At 37.6% G+C, this 22,492-nt stretch overlaps 1 protein-coding gene across 2 annotated transcripts; it reads left to right on the top strand.

Moving 5' to 3' along the window:
• Positions 1-2,897: 2,897 nt before the first annotated feature.
• HDHD5 (haloacid dehalogenase like hydrolase domain containing 5) lies at positions 2,898-21,910 on the top strand. Of its 2 annotated transcripts, none has more exons than XM_052001639.1 (8): positions 2,898-3,088; positions 10,251-10,454; positions 12,532-12,644; positions 17,016-17,109; positions 18,133-18,166; positions 18,819-18,993; positions 20,422-20,610; positions 20,792-21,910. In XM_052001639.1, exons 1-8 carry the CDS (start codon positions 2,960-2,962, stop codon positions 21,102-21,104), a joined length of 1,251 nt encoding a protein of 416 aa, XP_051857599.1. In that variant the 5' UTR covers positions 2,898-2,959; the 3' UTR covers positions 21,105-21,910. The 2 variants fall into 2 exon arrangements, with proteins under 2 accessions (XP_051857599.1, XP_051857600.1); XM_052001640.1 differs by having other exon boundaries at positions 2,993-3,088; positions 10,218-10,454.
• Positions 21,911-22,492: the final 582 nt, after the last annotated feature.

The raw sequence follows: 22,492 nt of genomic DNA, 5'->3' as shown, positions 1-22,492 counted from the left end.
TTGCCAATTAATTGACTATTAATTTACCAAAAGCTGCATAAAAGTATGTCATTTTTGCAAAACAACTAAAATAATTTACTATTAATTCATCAACAGATTTAATAAAGATGTGTGATTTTATCAAATAACTAAATTAATTTGGCATTAATTTACCAAAAGATTTAATAAAGATACACTAAGGTAGCTATTGTGCAATTTCAACAAAAGTTCCCCACCAAAAAGAAATCTCCCGACTCCACAAAGTAAGTTTCCGTAGAATAGACAGCCCTTCCCACCCTTCACATATCCTGTGATCTAGAAATATTTATTTCATTGCAATTCACCTAAATTTAGGCATTTTCATTGGTTGTCTTCCAAGCCTGGAATGCTCTTTTCCTAAAAAAGAATGCTTTCTCCTATAGCTAAACTCTTACTTACAGGAAACTGTTCTCAATCACCCTTCTACAATCATCTGTTACTTCTAATATTTTGATTATAGCTTTTTTTTGTACATGTTTTCATGTTATCTCTCCATTAGACTGAACTCTTTGAATTCAGGAATTGTCTTTTGCCTCTCTTTGTATCAATGTCTATAGCACACAGTATCCACTTAATAAATGTTTATTGATTATAAGTTTATTGTATGTTTTTCCACCTTTTAATTTGCAATTTACCAAAATTTACCATTTGCATGAACTAGAGATTTGATTTGAAAACTCACATAAGCAGTAGTTCAGTTTCATGGAAAGAGCCTTTGATCTGGAATTAAAAAACAAAAATCCAAACCCAAAACAAACAAACAAAACCAGGGTTCAAATCCCAACATTGCTAATTGCTATGTTATAGGGTGCACTTCTAGGGGAGATGAGTCAGCAACCTTAAGGCTACCTGGTCTTTTTTTTTATTATAGCTTTTTATACAAGATATATGCATGGGTAATTTTTCAGTATTGACTCTTGCAAAACCTTCTGTTCCAACTTTTTCCCTCCCCCCCTCCCCCAGATGGCAGGTAGACCAATATATGTTAAATATGTTAAAGTATATGTTAAATACAAGATATGTATACATATCCATAGTTATTTTGCTGTACAAGAAGAATAATGTAAAATTAACCTGAGAAGGAAATCAAAAATGCAAGCGGACAAAAACAGAGGAATTGGAAATACTATGTAGTGGTTCACACTCATTTCCCAGAGTTCTGGGTGTAGCTGGTTCTATTCATTATTGAACAAATGGAACTGATCTGGTTCATCACATTGTTGAAGAGAGCCACATCCATCAGAATTGATCATTATATAGTATTGTTGTTGAAGTATATAATGATCTCTTGATCCTGCCCATTTCACGCAGCATCAGTTCATGTAAGTCTTAACAGGCCTTTCTGAAATCCTCTTGCTAGTCATTTCTTACAGAACAATAATATTCTATAATATTCATATACCACAATTTATTCAGCTATTCTCCAATTGAAGAGCATCCACTCAATTTCCAGTTTCTAGCCACTACAAAGAGGGCTGCCTCAAACATTCTTGCACAAACAGGTCCCCTTCCCTTCTTTAAGATCTCTTTGGGATATAAGCCCAGTAGAAACACTGCTGGATCAAAGGGTGTGCACAGTTTGATAACTTTTTGAGCATAGTTCCAAATCGCTCTCCTGAATGGCTGGATGTATTCACAGTTCCAGCAACAATGTATCAGTGTCCCACATCCCATCTAACATTCAGCATTGTCTTTTCCTATCATCCAGTCAATCTGACAGGTGTGTAGGGGTATCTCAGAGTTGTCTTGATTTGCATTTCTCTGATTAATAATGACTTGGAGCAGCTTTTCATATGGCTAGAAATAGTTTCAATTTCTTCATCTGAAAATTGTCTGTTCATATTCTTTGACCATTTATCAATTGGAGAATGGCTTGATTTCTTATAAATTAGAGTCAATTCTCTATGGATTTTGGAAATGAGAAGGCTATCTGGTCTTAACCCTAAGGCCACCTGGCCTTGGGAGTTCTGGACTTCCACAAACAATGCTGGCTATCAGCTAACACTCTATTGGTCAGTAACAAAGTTCCTGAGAAACCAATCATTCTTCAAACCTCTAAGACCACTCCTCAATTCTACCTCTAAGCCATAAAACTATCATATCAGTGAATGAAGCACCTGATCTCTCTTTGTCCTACAATTTTCTATTCTTGTTCCAGCTTCTCTGCTAAATCCTTGGCGTTACAATTACAATAAACTTTGCCCCTTGACTTGGAGATGGGTTCAAGTCTGCAAATTCTTTTGAGACACTTCGCAACACCAATCAGCAACTCCCAACCTTTTGGGGTCCCTTCAACTCTATGGATATGCTTTTCTTGGGGCTAAAGCAAGTAAGTGGAAGAGGATTTGAGTCAGATAGGCTTGAGACACTTATTGAGATTTGTCATAATTTATCTCAGCCTCAGCTTCCTGACATGTATTCTAGAATAATAATGAACGTTTGGTAGGATGATACTAACCTCCCAAGGTGGTTGCGGAGTTTAAATAAGATGATATATGTAAAGTACCTTGCAAACCTTAAGGGGCTATATAAATGGTACCAGTTATTTATTATTATTCTGGGTTGGAATTGATGACCCCAAAAGTCTCTCTAAATCGAACACCGTCATCCAAGTCCTTCACCGAAACTCCTTTTATTCTGGGGCTAGTTTAGGCAGGGACCACGTGGCTCTATTGTCCAATGGGGCCCATCATTCAGCCTCATCCGACAAATGACCTCGGCGTCTTTCCAGCCCTGGGAAGCAAAGGACAAAAAGAACGGGAATAGAAGGACTACTATTCCCGGAATGCTTTGCGACATCTACTCGGTCCCGAGCGGAGAGAACAGGCCTCTGATTGGCTGAGAGAAGGAACAGGGAGAAGAGGAGTGGGGGAAAGGCCGGAGGAAAGTGAGCGCGGGCCAGTTTGTGGCACGTGCTGGCGGCAGCAACTTGCACTACTGGATGGGGTTGCACAGTTGCTTCAATGCGGTCCGAGCCGCTTCGGGTCGCTGGCTTCGGCAGCGTCCCCTCTGCAGGGCATGGGGTCTGCAGGGAAGCTCCGGGAGGAGCTACACCGGCGGTTTCCCCCAGGTGAGTGCGCGCTGGAACTCCTGAGGGCCAGGAGCGGTGGAAACTGCAGAGATCGCGGAGGCGCGGAGGGAGGAGCCTACTTAAGCCCGGGTCTCGCGCCGGGTGGGCCTAGTTTAACTGCTGTTCTTGAAGCCCACCGGGGTGGGAGCCGCTTCTCTGGCCCCAGGAATTTAAAGATCCGCGGCTAGCTCCGCCTCCTCTGCCTGGCCTGCCACGCCCTCCTCCGTTCCGCCGCTCTCCAACCCCCCTCACTCTCGAGAAATCCTATGAAATCCTAAATAAGATTCCTGCTTCCCTTCGGGGACTTTCTGGACCCCTCGGCTTGTTACCCATCCCCCACCCCCACCCCCCACTCCCCACTTCCAGCTCCGGGCGCTTTACGTGTGGATTTCCTTTCCTTCTATCTGCTTCGGTTTCCCTTCCCTACCCCTATTTGCACTTTTTGTTTCAATTTTTAACATTCCTTTGAACCAGAAGTTCAAGATTTGGGAAATTGATCTCCCTGCTACTCTTTAAGCTGCCCTCCTCCCCCAAGATGTCATTGAGTTGTTCTGCAGCTCAAGGTGGAGATTCAGCTGCAGGAAAGGAGGGGAAGGTGGGTTGGCTTGAGAGATTGTAGGTTTATAAACCAGGGTCAAAGGTGGTAAGTGCTGCAAAGATTCTCTTCACACTGTCTTTTCCTATAATTATACACGTATTATTTGTGTAAAAGCTTTTATACTTTATATGTTCTCTTTCCTATTCCATGTCTTGTTTTTATTTTGCATGTATTTTGTGTACGCTTATTTATGCACACAATCTCTAATTTCCAGTCTTCTCTTCGTCTTTCTCTGTGTGCTGATTCCTTCCTGGTTGCCTACAGTAAACATGTGCTCCTTTCTGAAGAAAAAAAAGCCAACCCAAACCAAATCCTACCATCAATTAAATCCTATGTCCTCCTCTCTCCCACAGCTAGTCTCTTACAGAACAAAACTATCTCTGTCTGTCACTTCCATTTCCTCTTTTTTCACTTCTTAATCCTTTGCACTGCTTCATTCCTTATCTCTCAAATGAAGCTTCTGTATTCAGTATTACCAGTGACTGTTGGTCTTTTCTCAGTTCTCATTCTTCTTAACTTAGATGCAACTGTTCACATTTTGGACCACCCTATTCTGGTACTTTTACTTTTCTCTTTTTTCATGACATTGTTCTCTTTTCATTCTCCTACCTATTTTTCAGCCCCCTTTGCTGTTTAATCACACTTTGTAACTGACCCCAAGTTTGTGTTTTGAGACTTGTTTTATTATCTCTTTGTATTTTCATAAGCTCCTGTGGGTTTAATCAGTTATCATTTATCTGCAAATCACTTAAAAATGTGTATCCTATATACATATTATTATTTTTTCCCCAAAGTTCTAATTGTAGAACTCCAGCTGCCTGTTGGATAGTTCAAAGTGCATGTCCCAAGGATTTGTCAACTTCATGATGCCCAAAACTGAACCTGATTCTATGTTGCCTAGACTGTTGTTAAGTTGTTCCAGTCGTGACTAACTCTTCATGACCCTATGTGGGGTTTTCTTGGCAAAGATGCTGGAGAGGTTTGTCATTTCCTTCTCTAGCTCATTTTACAGGTAAGGAAACTAAGGTAAACAGGGATAAGTGACTTAAACACGGTCACGTGGCTAGTAAGTGTTTAAGGCTGGATTTGAACTCATGAAGATGGGTCTTCTTGATTCCAGGCTCAGTGCTCTGTATACTGTATCATCTAACTGCCCTTCCCTGGGGATAGCAACCTCTTAATTGGTCTCTGCTTCAAGTCTGTCTTCTTTTCAATTCATCCTAAAGTGATTTTCCTAAAAGTAATAGAGATGAGCACTTCACTCCTGTTTTCAGTAAGCTCTAATGCATTACTATTTCTTTTATGATTAAATGTAAGCTATTCTGTTTGAACTTTAAATCCCAGACTGAGCCTATCTTCCCAACTTTTTACACAAGATTCCCCTTCTTGTATATAGTTCAGCAAAAAGGACTTTTTCAATCCTCATCATATATGACACTCCTATCTCCTGTTTCCATGCTGCATTGGCATGCTTGGGGAGCATGCAGTCCTTCTATACTTCAACCTTTTAAAATCCTGTTTTTCTTCAAAAATCTGCTCAAGGATCATCTAGATCATAAAGCCTTTCCTTAACTTACTCCACATTCCAATGTTTTCCTTGTTCAATTTGCCTTATACTTATTTGCATATATTCTATATATACTTATTTATGTACACAGTAATCCTCAAATAGAATGTAAGCTTCTTGAATGCAAGGACTGTTTTACTTTTGAATTAGGGTGTCCTGGCTCATAGCACAGTGTCTCTAAAATTGCCAGTTATAGCAATAAGATAAGAAAAAATTGAGAGAATAGATATAGGCAAAGAGGAAAAAAAAATCATCGCTTTCTACAATTGATAAGATACTGTTCTTAGAGAACTCTAGAGTTAATTTTAAATTGTTTGAAATAATGATTAATTTCAGCAGATTTGTAGAATATAAGATAAATCTATATAAAATATCAATATTTGTATAAATGACCAATGAAACTCAGCATAAGTAGTTAGAAACAGACCTTTATTCAAAATAACTACAGAAGCTTTAAAATATTTGGAAGTGTACCTACCAAGAATCACCCAAATATGAATCTAACTGTAAAAATCTTTGCAGAAATTAAGCTCAAATAATTATAGAAAAATTATATATGCATAGATTGAGCCAATATAATCATAATGACAGTACATCTAAATTAATTTACTCATTGTTGTACCAAATCCCAAAAGAATATTTGGATTAAACCAAAAAGAATATTTTATAGACTTAGAAAAATAAAATTATATTATTCACATAGAAGAACAATAGTCAACAATCTCAAAGGTAATCATGAAAAAACTGAGAAGAAAGGGAATCTATGGCAGATATCAAATTGTTCTACAAAGCAAATCTTTAAGATTAAAATGATTTGCTACTGATTTGCCAAAAAGAAAGAAAGAAAGAAAAAAAAAACTCCTAGTATGTCAGTGCATCTTCTGGTTTCCTTTTCCTATAATTTTCAAAGCCAGGTTCACAAAGGACATCACCAAATTAGTGAACTCTTGAGAAAGAGTCTGTTTGATCATTTCTGGAGTTTGATGTCTCTTTGGCACTGCTCTCCAGGGCAAAAGGGATTCCAAGAAGGAAGAGAATTTCATATAGGAGGAACAAACTAGAAAAACATGGAGATGAGAGATGAGAGAAAATTCTGCTTTCAGAGAGTGACTAGTAAGACATTTTGGTTTGAATACATGAAAGAGGAATTAAATAAGGCTGAAAATGTCATTGGAACTAGATTGTAGAGAGCATTAAAAAGGCAAGGCAGAAGGGTTTAAACTTTTAAGGTAGTATTCACTGAAGATTTTGGAGCAGGTTTTGTATTTTTAGGAAGATTCATTTGGCAACTGTGTGAAGATAGGATTGGTGCAGGGAGACCAATGAAGAAGCTGTTATAATAGTCTAAGTAAGAAATGAGAGCCCGAATTAGGATTTGTGTGTGTGTATATATATGGTGAGATAATTGGATTTAAGTTGCCTAGGGTCACACAGTTAGTAAATGTTAAGTGACTGAGGTCGAATTTAAACTCAGGTCCTGACTTAAGGGCTGGTGCTCTATTCATTGCACCATCTAGCTGTGCCTGATAATATTCTTAAAAGATATGTGGAAGTTTGAAGAAGTAGGTCTAGAGAGGAAGATGATGAGTTCTGTTTTGGAAGTGTTGCATTTATGGTGCTTTTGAGTCATTCAAGTAAAGATGTCTAGAAGATATTCAGTATTGCTAGATTTGAGTTCAGAAGAGAGATGAAAGCTAGGTATATAAGTTTTCCTTTATATAGCAATAATAATGCATAATAAAACAGTTGGCTACAAAAGAATGGTTAGAAAGGCAAGAACAAAAATTGAGAGAAATATGATAGAGCATGTAAGAGGAAGAGTGGTCTTCATTATAAATACTTGCAGAGAGATCAAGAAAAATTGAGGACTGAGGAAAGAAAACAGAATTTAGATTTAGATGACTTTTTAGAAATTTGGCAGTAAAACAGAGGCAGAGCTAGAATAAATGTTTGAGTGGATTGGGATTGGTGAAAAGTTTTTAATGATAGGGAGACAATTGAGTGTATTTGTAATTACAAAGGATCAGCAGACAAGAGGAGAGAAGAAATGAATGTAACTTCCTAGAAGAGTTGGGAAGAAATAGGGTCAGGGGCTTTTTCATGGAAGAAAGGTTAGCTTTTTCATGGAAAAAGATTGCCTTTTATTCAATGATTAGGACAAAGGAGAAGATAGATGCAGAAGAATTTTAGATATGGAGTTAGAGAGATGAAGGAATTTACAAGATATGATTTCAATTTTCTCAGTGAGTGAAGATAATTCTTACCTCATTCACTGAGAAAGCTGAAGTCATTTGCCTACTGATGGAAAGATCTTTCCACCTTATTGAAGTACCTTTTTCTTGAACAGTAATTCTTAAACTGGAAATCTGTGAACTTAAAAAATTTTTTTTGATAACTTTATCTCAATATAATTAGTTTCCTTTATATTCTTATGTATTTTTTATACATTTAAAAGTTTTATTTTGAGAAGGGCTTTACCAGATTGCTAACAAGATCTCTGACGTTACTCTACAGAGAATTGTTCTAGAACTATTCTGTGTTGCAGTTTATTAAATGAGACAGTTATATAGTTAGATCTGTAATTATACAGTTATATAGTTAACACTGTAATTAAGGTGAATCACTTTGGCATACGTATGAAGAGAATGAATTGGACTAGTGAAACACTTGATATGGGTTAGGAGGTGATGACAATAGTACAGTATTATGTGTGTTTGTATGTATGTATATATCTATTGTGTTTATTGTGTATATAATTATGTACATTTACTTTTTTTGATAGACTTTAAACTCTTTGAGATTAGGATTTGTGAATTTTTTTTGTCTTCATAACTAACGCTTAGCAGGTATAGGCATTTTAACAAATGCTTATTGATTGATTGAGAGGGATAGAAATGAGAAGAAAATATCTGGCACAGCTGCTTGATTTTTTTTTTTTTTAATAATTATAACTTTTTATTGACAGAACCCATGCCTGGGCAATTTTTTACAACATTATCCCTTGTACTCACTTCTGTTCTGCCTTTTCCCCTCCTTTCCTCCACCCCCTCCCCTAGATGGGAAGCAGTCCTATACATGTTAAATATGTCACAGTGTATCCTAGATACAATATATGTGTGCAGAACAAACAGTTCTTTTGTTGCACAGGAAGAATTGGATTCAGAAGGCAAAAATAACTCGGGAAGAAAAACAAAAATGCAAACAGTTTGCATTCATTTTCCAGTGTTCTTTCTTTGGGTGTAGTTACTTCTGTCCATCATTGATCAATTGGAACTGAATTAGATCTTCTCTTTGTTGAAGAAATCCACTTCCATCACAATACATCCTCATACAGTATCATTATTGAAGTATATAATGATCTCCTGGTTCTGCTCATTTAACTTAGCATCAGTTCATGTAAGTCTCTCCAAGCCTCTCTGTATTCATCCTGCTGGTCATTTCTTACAGAACAATAATATTCCATAACGTTCGTGTACCACAATTTACCCAGCCATTCTCCAATTGATGGGCATCCATTCATTTTCCAGTTTCTGGACACTACAAATAGGGCTGCCACAAACATTTTGGCACATACAGATCCCTTTCCCTTCTTTAGTATCTCTTTGGGGTATAAGCCCAGTAGTACAGCTACTTGATTAAAAAAAAAAGACATACAGAAATAAAAAGTTTGCTTCACAGTGGTGAAGGTCTGGATGTATTAACAAGGTGAATTTGGAATAGAATGATTTTGTGAGTTTGTGTAATTTTTTTTTTTTTTTAATATTCAGTAGGTTTGGTGTGGGAGAAGAAAAAGCTTAGGGGGAAAGGGTTGATCAGTACTGAAGATCTAAAAATTGAGAATAGCTGTAGAACAAAGGAGCAGGGCATTAAGGGGAGAACAATTGAGCTGGGTATTTGTTAAATCTTTTGTGAGGGAAAATAAGACCAGGTCAAGGAAAGGATTGGGATAGGTGTGTGCTGGAGCCAGTTCATAGTCCTGAGTGCTAGTTGTTAAATTTTCAGCATGGATATTTATACCTCAAAAATCCACAAATTCTACAATTCAAGGCTTGATTTATCATTTTGTTGGTTTTCTAGACTTTAAAAGTTATAGAGAAAATGTTAATGATGCGGACTATACTTGAAAATATATAATTTATTCTTTTTTTATTCCTTATGAAGAGCCAATTATTAAACATTTATTAACTAGCACATGTTTTGAATGGAGGTCATGATGAGAATGATTTGGGAAAGAGAAAGATAAGAAATTATGATCAAACAAGGGAATTTCAGGGGTCAAGTAGAATAGTTTCAGATGATATTGAGATTTAAGGTAACTATCTTTCTGGATATCTAAGATAAAGAAAAGAAAGTGGTCATAAAGAGTTTGTAGAATTAAGAGAATAGGATTTTTTTAGGGACAGATACCAACATGTATATTGAAATCTTCAAATATGAGAGCAGGAGTAAGGGTGGGAAGACCAAGAAAGGAAAGTGTTCAGATTATGTAATATAAAAGGGATAGAATAAAACTAAGAAAAGGAGTTATTGCTAAGAGAATCTTATATAAATTTCAATTTATGTTTCATTAACTTAAAATCTAGTAGAGTAGAACTATGTATGTTGTTATATTTGATTGCCACCATTGCCATAAACTCTTAAAGGGTCTGTCCTGTAAGTTGAAGGTCATGTCTGAGCATGATGCAGTAGTTTAAAAAATTACACTTAGAACACCTGGACTCTGGCTCTGACATTTTTTCTTTTTTAATACTAGCTGACCATAAATAAATTACTTAAAAATTGGTGCCTCAGTTTCTTTATCAGATGGGAATAATAATACTTATTATATGCCTTATATATTTGTTGTGAGGATAGTATTTTACCATAAAGCACTATAGAAATATAAGGTATTGTTAATCTGTTGAGCCTCTTTCTCTTATAACTTGAATTTCCTTTTCCTTTCTCCCCTTATCCTCTTGATGCAGTGGTAATTCCCCTTTCCTGCCCTCTCTGTGCAGACCCCTCCAACCTTTGGATTCCTCTTTGATATTGATGGGGTGTTTGTCCGTGGCCATGAGGTGATCCCTGCTGCCTTGGAAGCTGTCCGAAAACTGGTTGACTCGGAAGGGCTTCTCCGAATGCCAATCGTTTTTGTCACTAATGCTGGAAATTGTGCACCACATGTGAAAGCTCAGGAGCTGTCGAACTTCCTGGATTTTCAGGTAAGGAGCAGAATCGTAGAAGAATGAAGTCCTCAGAGACCAGTCTTTCTGTGTATGTTCAGATTTCTAGGACAAATTACAAAGTTCCAAAAGACTATTTTGTTGGAAAATGTATCAGAATGTCTAAGTTTTTTAAGTGTTTCTTTAATCACCTTACAAAGTTGTGCTTATGTTTCAGTGTTAGTTCTGTTGAGAACATTTGTGGATGTTCTTGAGTAGCCTTTAGAAGCTGCAGCACTTTCTTCTGAATATACTCAGCAGTGACAAATCATTTGAGATTGAATTTGATTTTTAGAAATAGTTAAAAGTCATTAGGAATCAATTCTGGTGAATTCTGGTGTAAAATTAATAGGATCATAGGCTTTCAATCTGGCAGGGATCTTAGAGGCCAACTGGTCCTCTATTTTATGGATGAAGAAATTGAGCCTCAGAGAGTTTGTGACTTGCTGAGCTTCATATGGGAAGTAAGTAGCAAATCAGCCATTCCTACCTAGCCCTTTTGAATGCAAGTCCAATGCTCTATCCACCATTTTGTTTTTCTCTTTCTTTATTTCTTTGTTTCTTTCTCTTTCTTGTTTCTCTCTCTCTCTCTCTCTCTCTGTTTTTCTGTCTGTCTCTGTCTCTCTCTCCTCTTTCATTTTTAAAGACTCATGTTCTTTGTGTAGCTTGGGAAATGATCCTAAATGACATTTCAAAAAGACTTATAGAATCAATATGACTGCTTTGAATGATAACACTGACCTAATTGCAGAAGCAATAGAATGTAATGGATTGGATTTAAGATTGGAGAACCTGGTTCAACAGATATCAACATGTATATTGAAGTCTCCAAATATGAGAGCAGGCCTAAGGATGGGAGGATTAGAAAGGAAAATATTCAAACTATGTAATTACTGTAAAAGGAGTAGAATAAAACTCAGAAAAGGAGTTGTTGCTAAGAGAATCTTATATAAATTTTAGTTTCAGTAATTTAAAATCTAGTAGATTAGAACTATGTTGTTATATTTTTTTGGTTGCCATGAACTCTTTAAAGGTCTGCCCTGTCACTTGAGAATGATGTATGAAGATAATGCAGTAGGTAAAAAACTACACTTAGAACACTTGGGTCCTGGCTCTGCCATTTTTTCTTTTTTAATACTAGCTGACCATAAATAAATCACTTAAAAAATTTGGTGCCTCAGTTTCCTTATCTGTCAAATGGGAGTAATAATACTTATTATATACTTTTGGCAATAATTAGCTCTCTCTGTGTTTATGTCTTTGGACAAATTCACTTAATTTCTCTGACTTTCTGTTTCTTCATTTGCGAGAAGAGAAGATCATATTAGATGATCTCTAAGGTATCTATCTCTCAATTCAAAATCCATCATTTTGTTCCAGCTTTCCATGTATGTTCTTTTTTTAATGTTATATTGAAACTGGGTCCTATTACTTTATAGTTATAGCATATAAGTCCCTTTTTTGGGGGGGAAGGAGGAGAATAAGACAATTGGGATTGAATGACTTGTCCAGGTTCACACAGCTAGTGAATGTTAAGTGTTTGAGGCCAGATTTGAATTCTGGTTCTCCTGATTTCAGGACAGGTACTCTATCCACTGTGCCATCTAGTTGTCTCCCACATAAGTTCTTAAGGGCTCTCTTAAGATGAAGCTTTTGTGAAACTTTGCATTAAAAAACTGATCTCCCAGTGGGAACTGGGGGGAGGAAGAGGTGAATTTTCATGAAAATGAAGTACACACATATAGCTGGGATTTTGAAATGGGGTTATTAAGAAATCTCTGTGTCTTTCAGGCAGAGGGATAGTTTCAGTAAAAGAGTATTAACCTGAATTTGACTTCCTAATTCTTTTGTTTTGTGCAAGAAATGAACTGGAAAACTTTTGTCTCCACTCTGCAAATGGCTTCAATAGGGTATCAGGTGCCAAGTTGGGCTTTTGTTGGGCTAGTTTATTGTTTCTTTTTTTTTAAAGGCATCAGAGGAGACAAAGCTTAAAAGACTATATCTATAGCTCCCTTGCCCTCCATATTTATCCTCTCTCATCATATTTACTCTTCTCCCCAATTCTGTCTCTTTACAGGTTGAACCAGAACAAGTAATAATTTCTAACAGCCCCTTGAAATTCTTCTCGAAGTTCCATAACAAGCGAATGCTGGTATCAGGGCAGGGACCTGTGGTGGACCATGCCCGGAAGTATCCTTTTGTATTCTTCGGGATTGGAAATAGTATTAGAGTCTTTGTGCAAAAGTTAAATGAAGATATCTTGTTGGAGATTGGAATCAGTGGATCATTGGAATGTAGTCTTAGCCACAAAACAGTGATGGGGAAGATATCAGGAAGAAAAAGTTGACCTGGGTGTGGGAGGGCCTCTCTGCCCTTGATAAATTTTCTAGCTTTTCTCTGTGAGCTGTCCTGGCCTCAAGAGTCTGTTGATTCTGTGAGAAAGAATAAATGAAATGCTGTCCTTACATAACTGTCAATTGGAAGACCAAAACACACCTTGTAAAATTGTTTGAAATTTATATAGATGAGTATATGATAAAAGTTAAACTTATTAGTATGCAGTATTTAATAGTGTCAGATTTCTCCAGAGAAATAAAGGAAGAGGACTGAGAAGATGTCATTGAATTTAATGATTAAGAAATCACTGATGACTTTGGAAAGAGACATTTTCATAGATATAGTCACAAAAACCACTTAAAAGATTTATATCAACAGAAAGTTAAATCCACTTATTTCAAACATTATGTAGATTTGATAGTTGTCTTCAAATATTTATTCCAATTGGCTCCCTCTTAGGGGATAGGACTAGGAGAAGTAGGGGGTAGGATTGAAGATGCAAGGCCAGATTTTGACTTGATTAAAAAAAAAAAACCAAAAACCTGTTAAACAGAACTACTTAAAAGTAAATCTTGAGCTCTAAAGGTTTCCAAATGGAGTCTGGATAATATCTTGTTTGAAAATCTTTTGAATGGATTCCTATTTAGGTCTGAATTATTCTTAATGGCTTTTGAGGCCCCTTTAACTTGAGATTCCATGGTTCTTCTTCCTCCTGGTTTCTCATGTTCCTCATGACCTATTTCTTTATCCTCATGTTCCTACTGACATTTACCAAGATTCATATACTTTAAGATGGGAAGTCCTAACATGACATCTTTCCTTCATTTTGCCCATGTAGTTTCGGTTGAGCTCTGCTTTCTTCCTAAGATTGGGATTGGAAAAGAGGAAGAATTGCTAATGGGGAATGGTAGTTAAGGGGATAAGATCATGGGCCATGGGCCAGCATGAAGTAGAATAGGAGAGGCAAAGAAGAGAATGAATAGTATGTGACGGAATAGCATTTGGATGAAGTCCAGCTGTGGGCTCAGGAGCTTCACGAGGCTTTTGTTTCTGTGACCACTCGGCGCTTCCATTGTTTGTGTAGCAGCATCATTATTTTGGCAGCACCAGAGCTGTGTGAAGCTCTGATAGGAGCCCTTTATGGAAGAAATGAGTGGGGAGGTGGCAGGTGGGACCCATTGTCTTAAAGCCTTCTGCGAAGTTCCTGCTCTTTGATCTTCATACACACAGCCTGGCAGTCCCTTCATCCTCTTTTCCTTCCCTTGGGCTCCTTTCAATTTAGCTGAGTCTTATTCGTCCATCAAGTCCTAGTCCATTCTGTTTATAAAGCCTTCTCTGGCTCCCTGAACCCATGTTGTTATTTTTCACCTTCAAGTATCAGTAATACTTCATGGCTGTTCCACTCATTTGGCACATTTAGAATCATGGTATTTAGACTGGTAAGAGATATTGGAGACCATCTAGTCCGTTATCTCCATTTTACAAATAAAGCAATAGAGGTTTATAAAGGGAAGGTGACATTTGCAAAACAAATAGTTAAAAAAAATTTGAACCCACATTCTCTGACCCTTTTTTTTTTAAATTTTTTAATAATTTTTTATTGATAGAACGCATGCCAGGGTAATTTTTTACAGCATTATCCCTTGCATTCACTTCTGTTCCGATTTTTCCCCTCCCTCCCTCCACCCCTTCCCCCAGATGGCAAGAGTCCTTTACATGTTGAATGGGTTGCAGTATATCCTAGATACAATATATGTGTGCAGAACCAAACAGTTTTCTTGTTGCACAAGGAGAATTGAATTCAGAAGGTATAAATAACCAGGGAGGAAAAACATAAATGCAAGCAGTTTATATTCATTTCCAGTGTTCTTTCTCTGGGTGTAGCTGCTTCTGTCCATCTTTGATCAATTAAGGCTCTCTTTATCAAAGAGGTCCACTTCCATCAGACTACATCCTCAAACAGTATTGTTGTTGAGGTATATAATGATCTCCTGGTTCTGCTCATTTCACTCAGCATCAGTTCATGTAAGTCTCGCCAGTCCTCTCTGTATTCATCCTGCTGGTCGTTCCTTACAGAACAATAATATTCCATAACGTTCATATACCACAATTTACTCAACCATTCTCCAATTGATGGACATCCTTTCATTTTCCAGCTTCTAGCCACTACAAATAGGGCTGCCACAAACATTTTGGCACATACAGGTCCCTTTCCTTTGACCCTTTTTTTAAAAAAAGCTTTTTATTTTCAAAATATATGCAAAGATAGTTTTCAGTATTTACCCTTGCAAAACCTTGTGTTCCACATTTTTCTCCCTCTCTCCCTCCATTCCCCTCCTCTAGATAGCAAGTAATCCAGTATAAGTTAAACATGTGAAAGTCTTCTAAACATATTTCCACATTTATCATGTGGCACAAGAAAAATCAGATCAGAAATGGAAAAAAAAAATGAGGGGAAAAAAAAAAACAAGTGGGTTTTTTTTTCCCCTCATTTTTTTTTCCATTTCTGATGTAATTCCCCCAGACTATTCCAGAGAAGATGCTGACCTGCACAAGGGGAGGGAATTTCCTCACTTGGGAATCCCCTATACAAATGAATCCCAGGTCTAGTCCCGCTCCCTTTTTCCTATTGCCCCTCATGCACTGAACATTCTAGTCAAACTAGCTTAACCTATGGTTTTTTTCCCCATGATTTTCTGCCTCCTTCACATAGGCTATCCCCACGTCTGGAACACTCTCCTTTCTTGTCTTGAATCCCTAGGTCGTAGACTCAGTTCATTCTTCACCTCTTATGCAAGCCCTTTCCCAAGCCTCTTAAGTTGTGTCCCTCTCCCAATTTCCACCCCTACCATGACCTTGTGTTTATTTCCTATATATTTTATAGTATGAAAGCTAGTGTGAATAGGAAAGTCTGGCTTCAGAGCCTGCTGCTCACACATCCTGGCCAGATCAGCTAGCCACTACATGTTCTAGGCTACTCTCAATGAATTTCAGAGAAGGTTCTACCCTGTATTGTTAGAGCTTTTCCACTGGGAAGTTCTTTGTATTTGTGAAATCACAGGTCCAGGACCCATTCCTTTCTCTTTATTTTATATTAATTTATTTTTCTGTACTTTTTCTTTCCTAGGAAGTTATAAATTCATTGTATTTTTCTACTCAGAGCCTAACACAATAGCCTTGTCATATAGTGGGTATTTAATAAAAATTTATTGAATTGAATTGAAGCTTCAGACCTACTTCAGACCACTCCAGGTTCTGATTCCTGGTCCATTGTTCTTTCTGATTCCTGGTCCATTGTTCTTTCTCCCACATCATGACCTAGTCTCCACATCCTGCTGCTTGCAGCCAATTAAGGTCACTTGTATGTGAGGAGATTTCTCCCCTCTGCCCTCATTCCTTACCAAATCTTAATATTTTCTAGGTAGCCTCAATGGAAAGTAGCAAGAATCCCACTGATACATAGTCTCTGAGCAGTTTCTTTGATTCATTTTTTGGTAAGAGTTTTTCTTTTTTTAAACTCTTAGGCTGTTGTGGAAAAAAGGATCCTTATGATTGATGTATTTCACAAATAGTATTTAGTGATAAACAGTGTTTCCTTTAGCACTATTATTCAGCTATCAATTATATACATTGTAATAGTTTTTTATAACTTAAGGCTTTCTTCCCCTGCTGCCCAAGCTTCCTAGTTGGGACTTCCTAGTTGGTGTTACTAAGATATTCTAAAGACAAACCTAATTAGAGATCCATTATTTTAAGAGAGAATATAGATATAGGCCGGGCATGGAGTCAGGAAGGCCTAGGTTCAAGGTATGCTTCTGACATAAACTTGTTGTTTAATCACTGGGAAGTCTATTAATCTTTGGTGCCCTAAGCCTCTCTCTTCAGATTTTAAGAATTGTTGATGGGATAGAGTATCTTTCTACACACAGACATCCTTCTACTGATAAAATCTCATCCAGATTCCCTCTGTCTCCCCTCAAAAAATACTGCTGTAAATTATTTGCTCTTTTTCCCTCTAATGACGTAAATAATAGAACTAATATAGTTTAATGACCAAAGATTTTTGCTCATTCATCTTGCTTAGTACTGCATTGTTAATAATTTGATGAGGAGCTACAATAAGTAAAATAATTATTTCTCTTGTTCTGACTTGAACATAGCCTTCCTGATGAGGTGGCAACACAATATATGTATCTTACTTTCTTCCTTAATTTCATGGTACAGCTTGGGTTTCCAGAATGTGATTACTGTTGATGAATTGAGAAAAACATTTCCTGTACTTGACATGGTTGATCTTGAACGACGGCCAAAGACTATGGTATTGGGGATATCATTCAGTTGGAATCTGTCCTCTAGAATCTAATATTCCATTGTTTTCTCCTTTCACTTTCCTTCCACCAGTGACTTCAATCTGTCTTTCTCATCTTATGACCTCTCCCATTAGGATTTTTGATAGGTATCCTTAGAATTACAATAATGTAAGTGCTTTGTGACTCCTCATATTTCCTAGAACTCTTCAAATAGTTTTATTTTTTATTATATCCAACACTGTTTCAGTCACTCCGAAATCCATACCAGGGCTAAGTCTCCTTTCCTCCCTTCCAGAAACTAATATTTTTATGATATTATCTAGTCAACTTTTAGACCACTAAAATGGGAAAGATGTCCCCAAATATCTTTAATTACCAGAATCTGCCTGCTACACTTTCCAAAACAAATAGTGGTCTAGCCTATTCTTTTTTCTTATTTATTTATTTATTAGATTTTTTTTCCCCAATAGTATTTCATTTTTCAAAATACATGTAAAGATAATTTTCAACATTTGTTTTTGTAAAACTTTGTGTTCTAAAATTTTTTTCCCTCTCTCTCTCTTTTATTTTCTTTCTCCTCAAGACAGTAAGCAATTTGATATAAGTTATACATGTAAATATCTTTAAACATTTCCATATTTGTCATGTTGCATAAGAAAACTTAGTCTAGCTTATTAAAATAAGTATCTATGGATTCCCATAGTAGATTTTTCCAGTGTCAGCCAACCCACACCTTCAACTCCCTTCCCAAGTATCTTGCTCCAAGACAGACCCATTTCCCACAATTCTTTGTTTGTTAAAGAGAAATTATTTCATATGCTTCAAGGGTCCTTTGCTTTTAAAAAATAGCCCTGACTCTTATTTATATAGTCCTATTTCTCAAGCCTATCCCATGTAACAGCTTTGTTTTTTCTTCTGTTGTTTTTGGTTGGGCTGAGATGCTCCCTTCTCAAACCTGCAATTTGAATTGGGTGTGAAGTTTCAGTATGACTCAGTCCCATTGACAACTTCTGTTCTTTATCTTTTGACAGCCTCCTTTGGTGACTGACTTCCCCCCCATAGAAGGTAAGTGAAGTCCTCTGAGTTGGTTTGATCTCTCTGCCTCACACTCTCAATTTTGTAAACTAGCTTAGGGGGATTAATGTGTCTCTTTCCTCACTCCAGGGAAGATCTAACTTTTCCAAAGCAGTTAGACTCTTGAGTTTAGAGGTCAAATAACCCAGGGCCTTCATTTTCCAAAAAAAGAAATAGGCTCAGAGTGATTTCAACTATATACTGATTTCCAGTGGCAGAACCAAGAACAGAATCTTGGTCTCCTGATTTTTAGTCAAGTATTCTTTTAGTGACACTATGTTGCTTTCCTCTTAACATGAGGGAAAGTGGTAGGAATGGGGCAGATAGGTGCAAAACCAGGGCTTATTTCTTCCATAGTGGCACAACTGCAAAAAAGAAATTCCCTTTTTAACTCTGGGATTTAAATCAGCTCAAGTAAATGACTAAATGGCTTTCTACAAGGTTCATTGAGATTGCTGTGCCAAAGGCACCATAACTTAACTGGAGCTAAGGAATCTTTCATTTGAATGGCATTGAGTCAGCCTTCATGAGGGCCTTATTCCAACCCATTGCAGAGAGTATATAGTAAATGTCTTGCAAAACCCTTTCCTTTATGTGTTTTTTTTTTTTTTTTTTTTGTTGTTGTTGTTGTTGTTGTTTAAAGGGGTACTTCTCCTTGGAGAGCCAGTCCGCTGGGAAACAAGTCTCCAACTTATCATAGATGTCCTTCTCAGCGATGGCAACCCTGGTACAGGACTAGCAATAGCCCCCTACCCTCATCTTCCTGTATTGACCAGCAACATGGATCTCCTTTGGATGGCTGAAGCTAAGATGCCCAGGTGAAGAATTGTGGCCTTTAACCTTGGAGCCTTGATCTTGGCCTCTGGCCGTGTCCTAATCATCTATAGCCACTGTCTTCTAGGTTTTATTCTATACTATGAGAATTTAGCTCCCAACTAGGAAGGGCTTCTGTTTTTCTCCCTTTCTGGAAACCTTGGAGTTGGTTTCACATTTCCGTTTAAATAAGTCAGTCATTTAGCAAATACTTAATGGTCAAGATGCTGTGTTAGATGCAGGGAGGATAGAAAGAAAGTAACACAGTCTTTGCCTTAAAGGAAATTATAGAGGAGATTGATAGCTTGTGAACACACAGAGGGATCTGAAGAATGTAAACACCACAAATTCAAACAATTTCCCTTCCTTTAACTTTCCCCAAATATTATGTATAATTCAATTTGAGGGTCACAGAGTATTAGTATCTTATAGTAATTATTGTAAGGATAAGGGATAGGGATTAGACTTATGTGATCTCATTGATATCGGGAACTTCCAGGTTAGATTTCTTCCATTATTGCAGATTGTTACCTTGTCTTGGAGAATTGACTGGGCCATGGAGGCAGTAAGTGATTTGCTCAGATTACATGATGAGTATATGTTAGAGACAGGACTAGAACCCAGGTTTTTGACCTTTGACTTTGACTTTGACACCAGCTCTTTATCTGATTTGCCAGGTGGATTTCCACAGCACAGATATTTCCTCATTGTAGGTTTATTTTATCTAAGAGGAAAGATGGGAAGAACCCAGAAGAAGAGTCTGCTGACTCTGGAAATGATAGAAACAGCCTAGAGTCATCAAGTGAAAGTCTTGGTGTCATAGGAAATTGTAAGGTCAGGTTGGAGGCCAGACCTCCACAGTATTCACAGTGTTATATAGAAATCACCAGATTCTCTTCTCAAATGAAACAGGTTTGCTTAGCAGCAGAAATGTAATTCTTGGCTGGATTTCCCCTGCTTCTTGTCCCTTTCTCTGTAATTGCTAGATAGGGAGTTTGTGGCTTTTATATTCTACCTGTCCTGACAATAGTTTTCAGTAAGTGGTTAAATTACCCTACTTCTTTCAGCCAAATAGCCTTTAGAGTGGGATCAGTGCTCTGACAGTTTTGGTTTAATGACTGTGAGTCAGGCATTTTCTAAGTGCTTTAGAATCTGGCACTCAAGAGGCTGGTTATTTGCTTGAAATTAGGATAATCTTTGGTTATATGGGCTGTGGGTCAGTTACAGCAAGGTATGAGTTTTATTCTGAAATTCTAAGATCTTTGTCATAGTCGTGCATTTTCTATATATTTTATCAAGTTAAAATACATCTTTTTATGTAACTTTATGTTAGAATACAACTTTTATTTTTTGGATTTAAAAATGTTTTATAACCTTTTTTTTTCTGGAAAGAGTTGGGATTAGTCTTAATTAATTAATTGTCTTCTTGTCAGGTTTGGCCATGGAACCTTTCTTCTCTGTCTGGAGAGCATCTATCAAAAAATAACGGGCAGGGAATTGAAATATGAAGCCCTGGCAGGCAAACCCAACATCACTACCTACCAGTATGCGGAGTCCCTGATCAGGAAGCAGGCAGAGAGAAGGGGCTGGGAGGCCCCCATCCGTAGACTCTATGCTATTGGGTAATCTCCTCCTCTCAGCCTCTGACCTTAGTCTTGTACTGTCTGCCCTCTGCCACCCTTCGTCTCTCCCCCTATACACACTTAGAGGCTCCCCAGTTCTCCCCATTCCTTTCCAAAGTTCTGTCTTTTGGCTCCTCAACTTAAACTGATTTGCTCTCTTGTTCTGGCTGCCTTTGCCCAGTGATAATCCAGTGACTGATGTCTATGGCGCCAACCTGTACAACCGCTACCTGCAGAACCACGGGAAGAGTGAAATACAGGAACGCTATGCCGTGATCGAGAAAAAGCAGGGACCGCCACGGGCAGAGAGATGCCTGTCCATCCTCGTACGGAGTGGGGTATACGATCCTTCCCAGACACAAACAGAGACCGCATTCCACGGCCACCGGGACTTCGTCTTTGACTCCAGCCTCTTAGAAGCCTCCCACGTGGTGGACGATGTACATGCGGCAGTACAGCTGGCTTTCTGCGAGGAGGGCTGGGATCATGTATAGGAGGAATGGCAGGTGGGAAGGATAAAAGGTGTGGCTAAGAGATGGGAGGAAATATGTTGAGGGATTAATGAATATTGATTGCTGGGAAGTCCATGCAAGATAATCAGCACATCATACGGAATTCTCAGGGTCCGCTTACCCAAAGCCTCTCCAAACGGACCCTTCAGAAATAATGATGATTTTGGCCACAAGAGAGAGACTTTGCTTTTAGTCCTTTCCATAGGAAAATAGGTTAGGCAGCACCTTGGTGGAAAAGTTAGGATTTCTGACTCTGATACAGAGTGACTGTACATTGTCATGACTGGTCCCTTCACCTCTGTGCCTCATTTTCACTGCAAATTAAATGGGATTAGATGTCTCTACAAAAGGAGGAAGGGAAGAGAAAAGTAATCGTTTTAAAGGACTTTTGCCCTCATTGAAATATGCTGTTGCATGTGTCTATAAAGTGTCACTAACATTACATAGTATATTTTGAATGGTATCCAGAGGACCTTGCACTGATTTTTTAAAATTATTAATACCGAAATGAAAATAAATTTTCATTATCCTGTCTAGTAAGAGGTTCTTTATCTAGATGTTACAGCAAAGCTTCATTATTTGGGAGGAGGTTGTTGGTGAACTCAGGGGAAAGACTTTTGTAACATTTTCCTTCCCAGATATGCTATGACCTAATTTCCCATAGAAGGGTGTGTGAATGTGTGAGTGCACGCTTGCCCGTGCACATATCTGTGCAGCAGGCTTTATAGTCTGTTCTTGCTCTCCTTCAATGATTATTTTGGGTGATTAAACTTGTTTCTTTATAGTAATGAATTATCACCATTGCTTCATTTAGCGTCTGCTTTGATAAAGACCCCTTCCCATAATAGCTGTCATCCTAGAATATGAGTACTTCCCCTCCCCTTTTTTTGCTACCATCTACAAAGATATATAGCCCCTGATTTTCTTGACTGAGAAGAGTCTCATAAAATAGATTTTTTATTCTTATTATTAGCCTTCCCTGCAAAAGCATAACCCTTAATTTTCTTGACCCAGAATGTCTGATTACCCCATTTACAATTTATCTCCAGAGCCCCAGAGTCCTTTCTTACTGGATCATAGTCCTATATCCCCACATATTTTCTCACAGATAATCCTGGCCTTACATAATTCCTTACCAGAATTCTTGATCAGGTAATAATAATAATAATAGCAGTTACAGCAACAATACTCATAATTGTATGATACAATATACTTTTCAAAGCATATTTATATATAATATCTTGTTGGAATTCCACAATAATCCTACAAAGTAAAACTTTGGTAATATTAACTTAATTTTTATAGGTGAAGCAACTCATGAGACAGGTAAATCATTTGTACAAGATCCCACTCCAGTTGAGTTGGAACTA

The sequence above is a fragment of the Antechinus flavipes genome, chromosome 5 (genome assembly GCF_016432865.1).
Source record: "Antechinus flavipes isolate AdamAnt ecotype Samford, QLD, Australia chromosome 5, AdamAnt_v2, whole genome shotgun sequence".
Lineage (NCBI taxonomy): Eukaryota > Metazoa > Chordata > Mammalia > Dasyuromorphia > Dasyuridae > Antechinus > Antechinus flavipes.
Note: the sequence above shows the minus strand (reverse complement) of the source record. Positions and strands in the feature narration are given on the sequence as shown.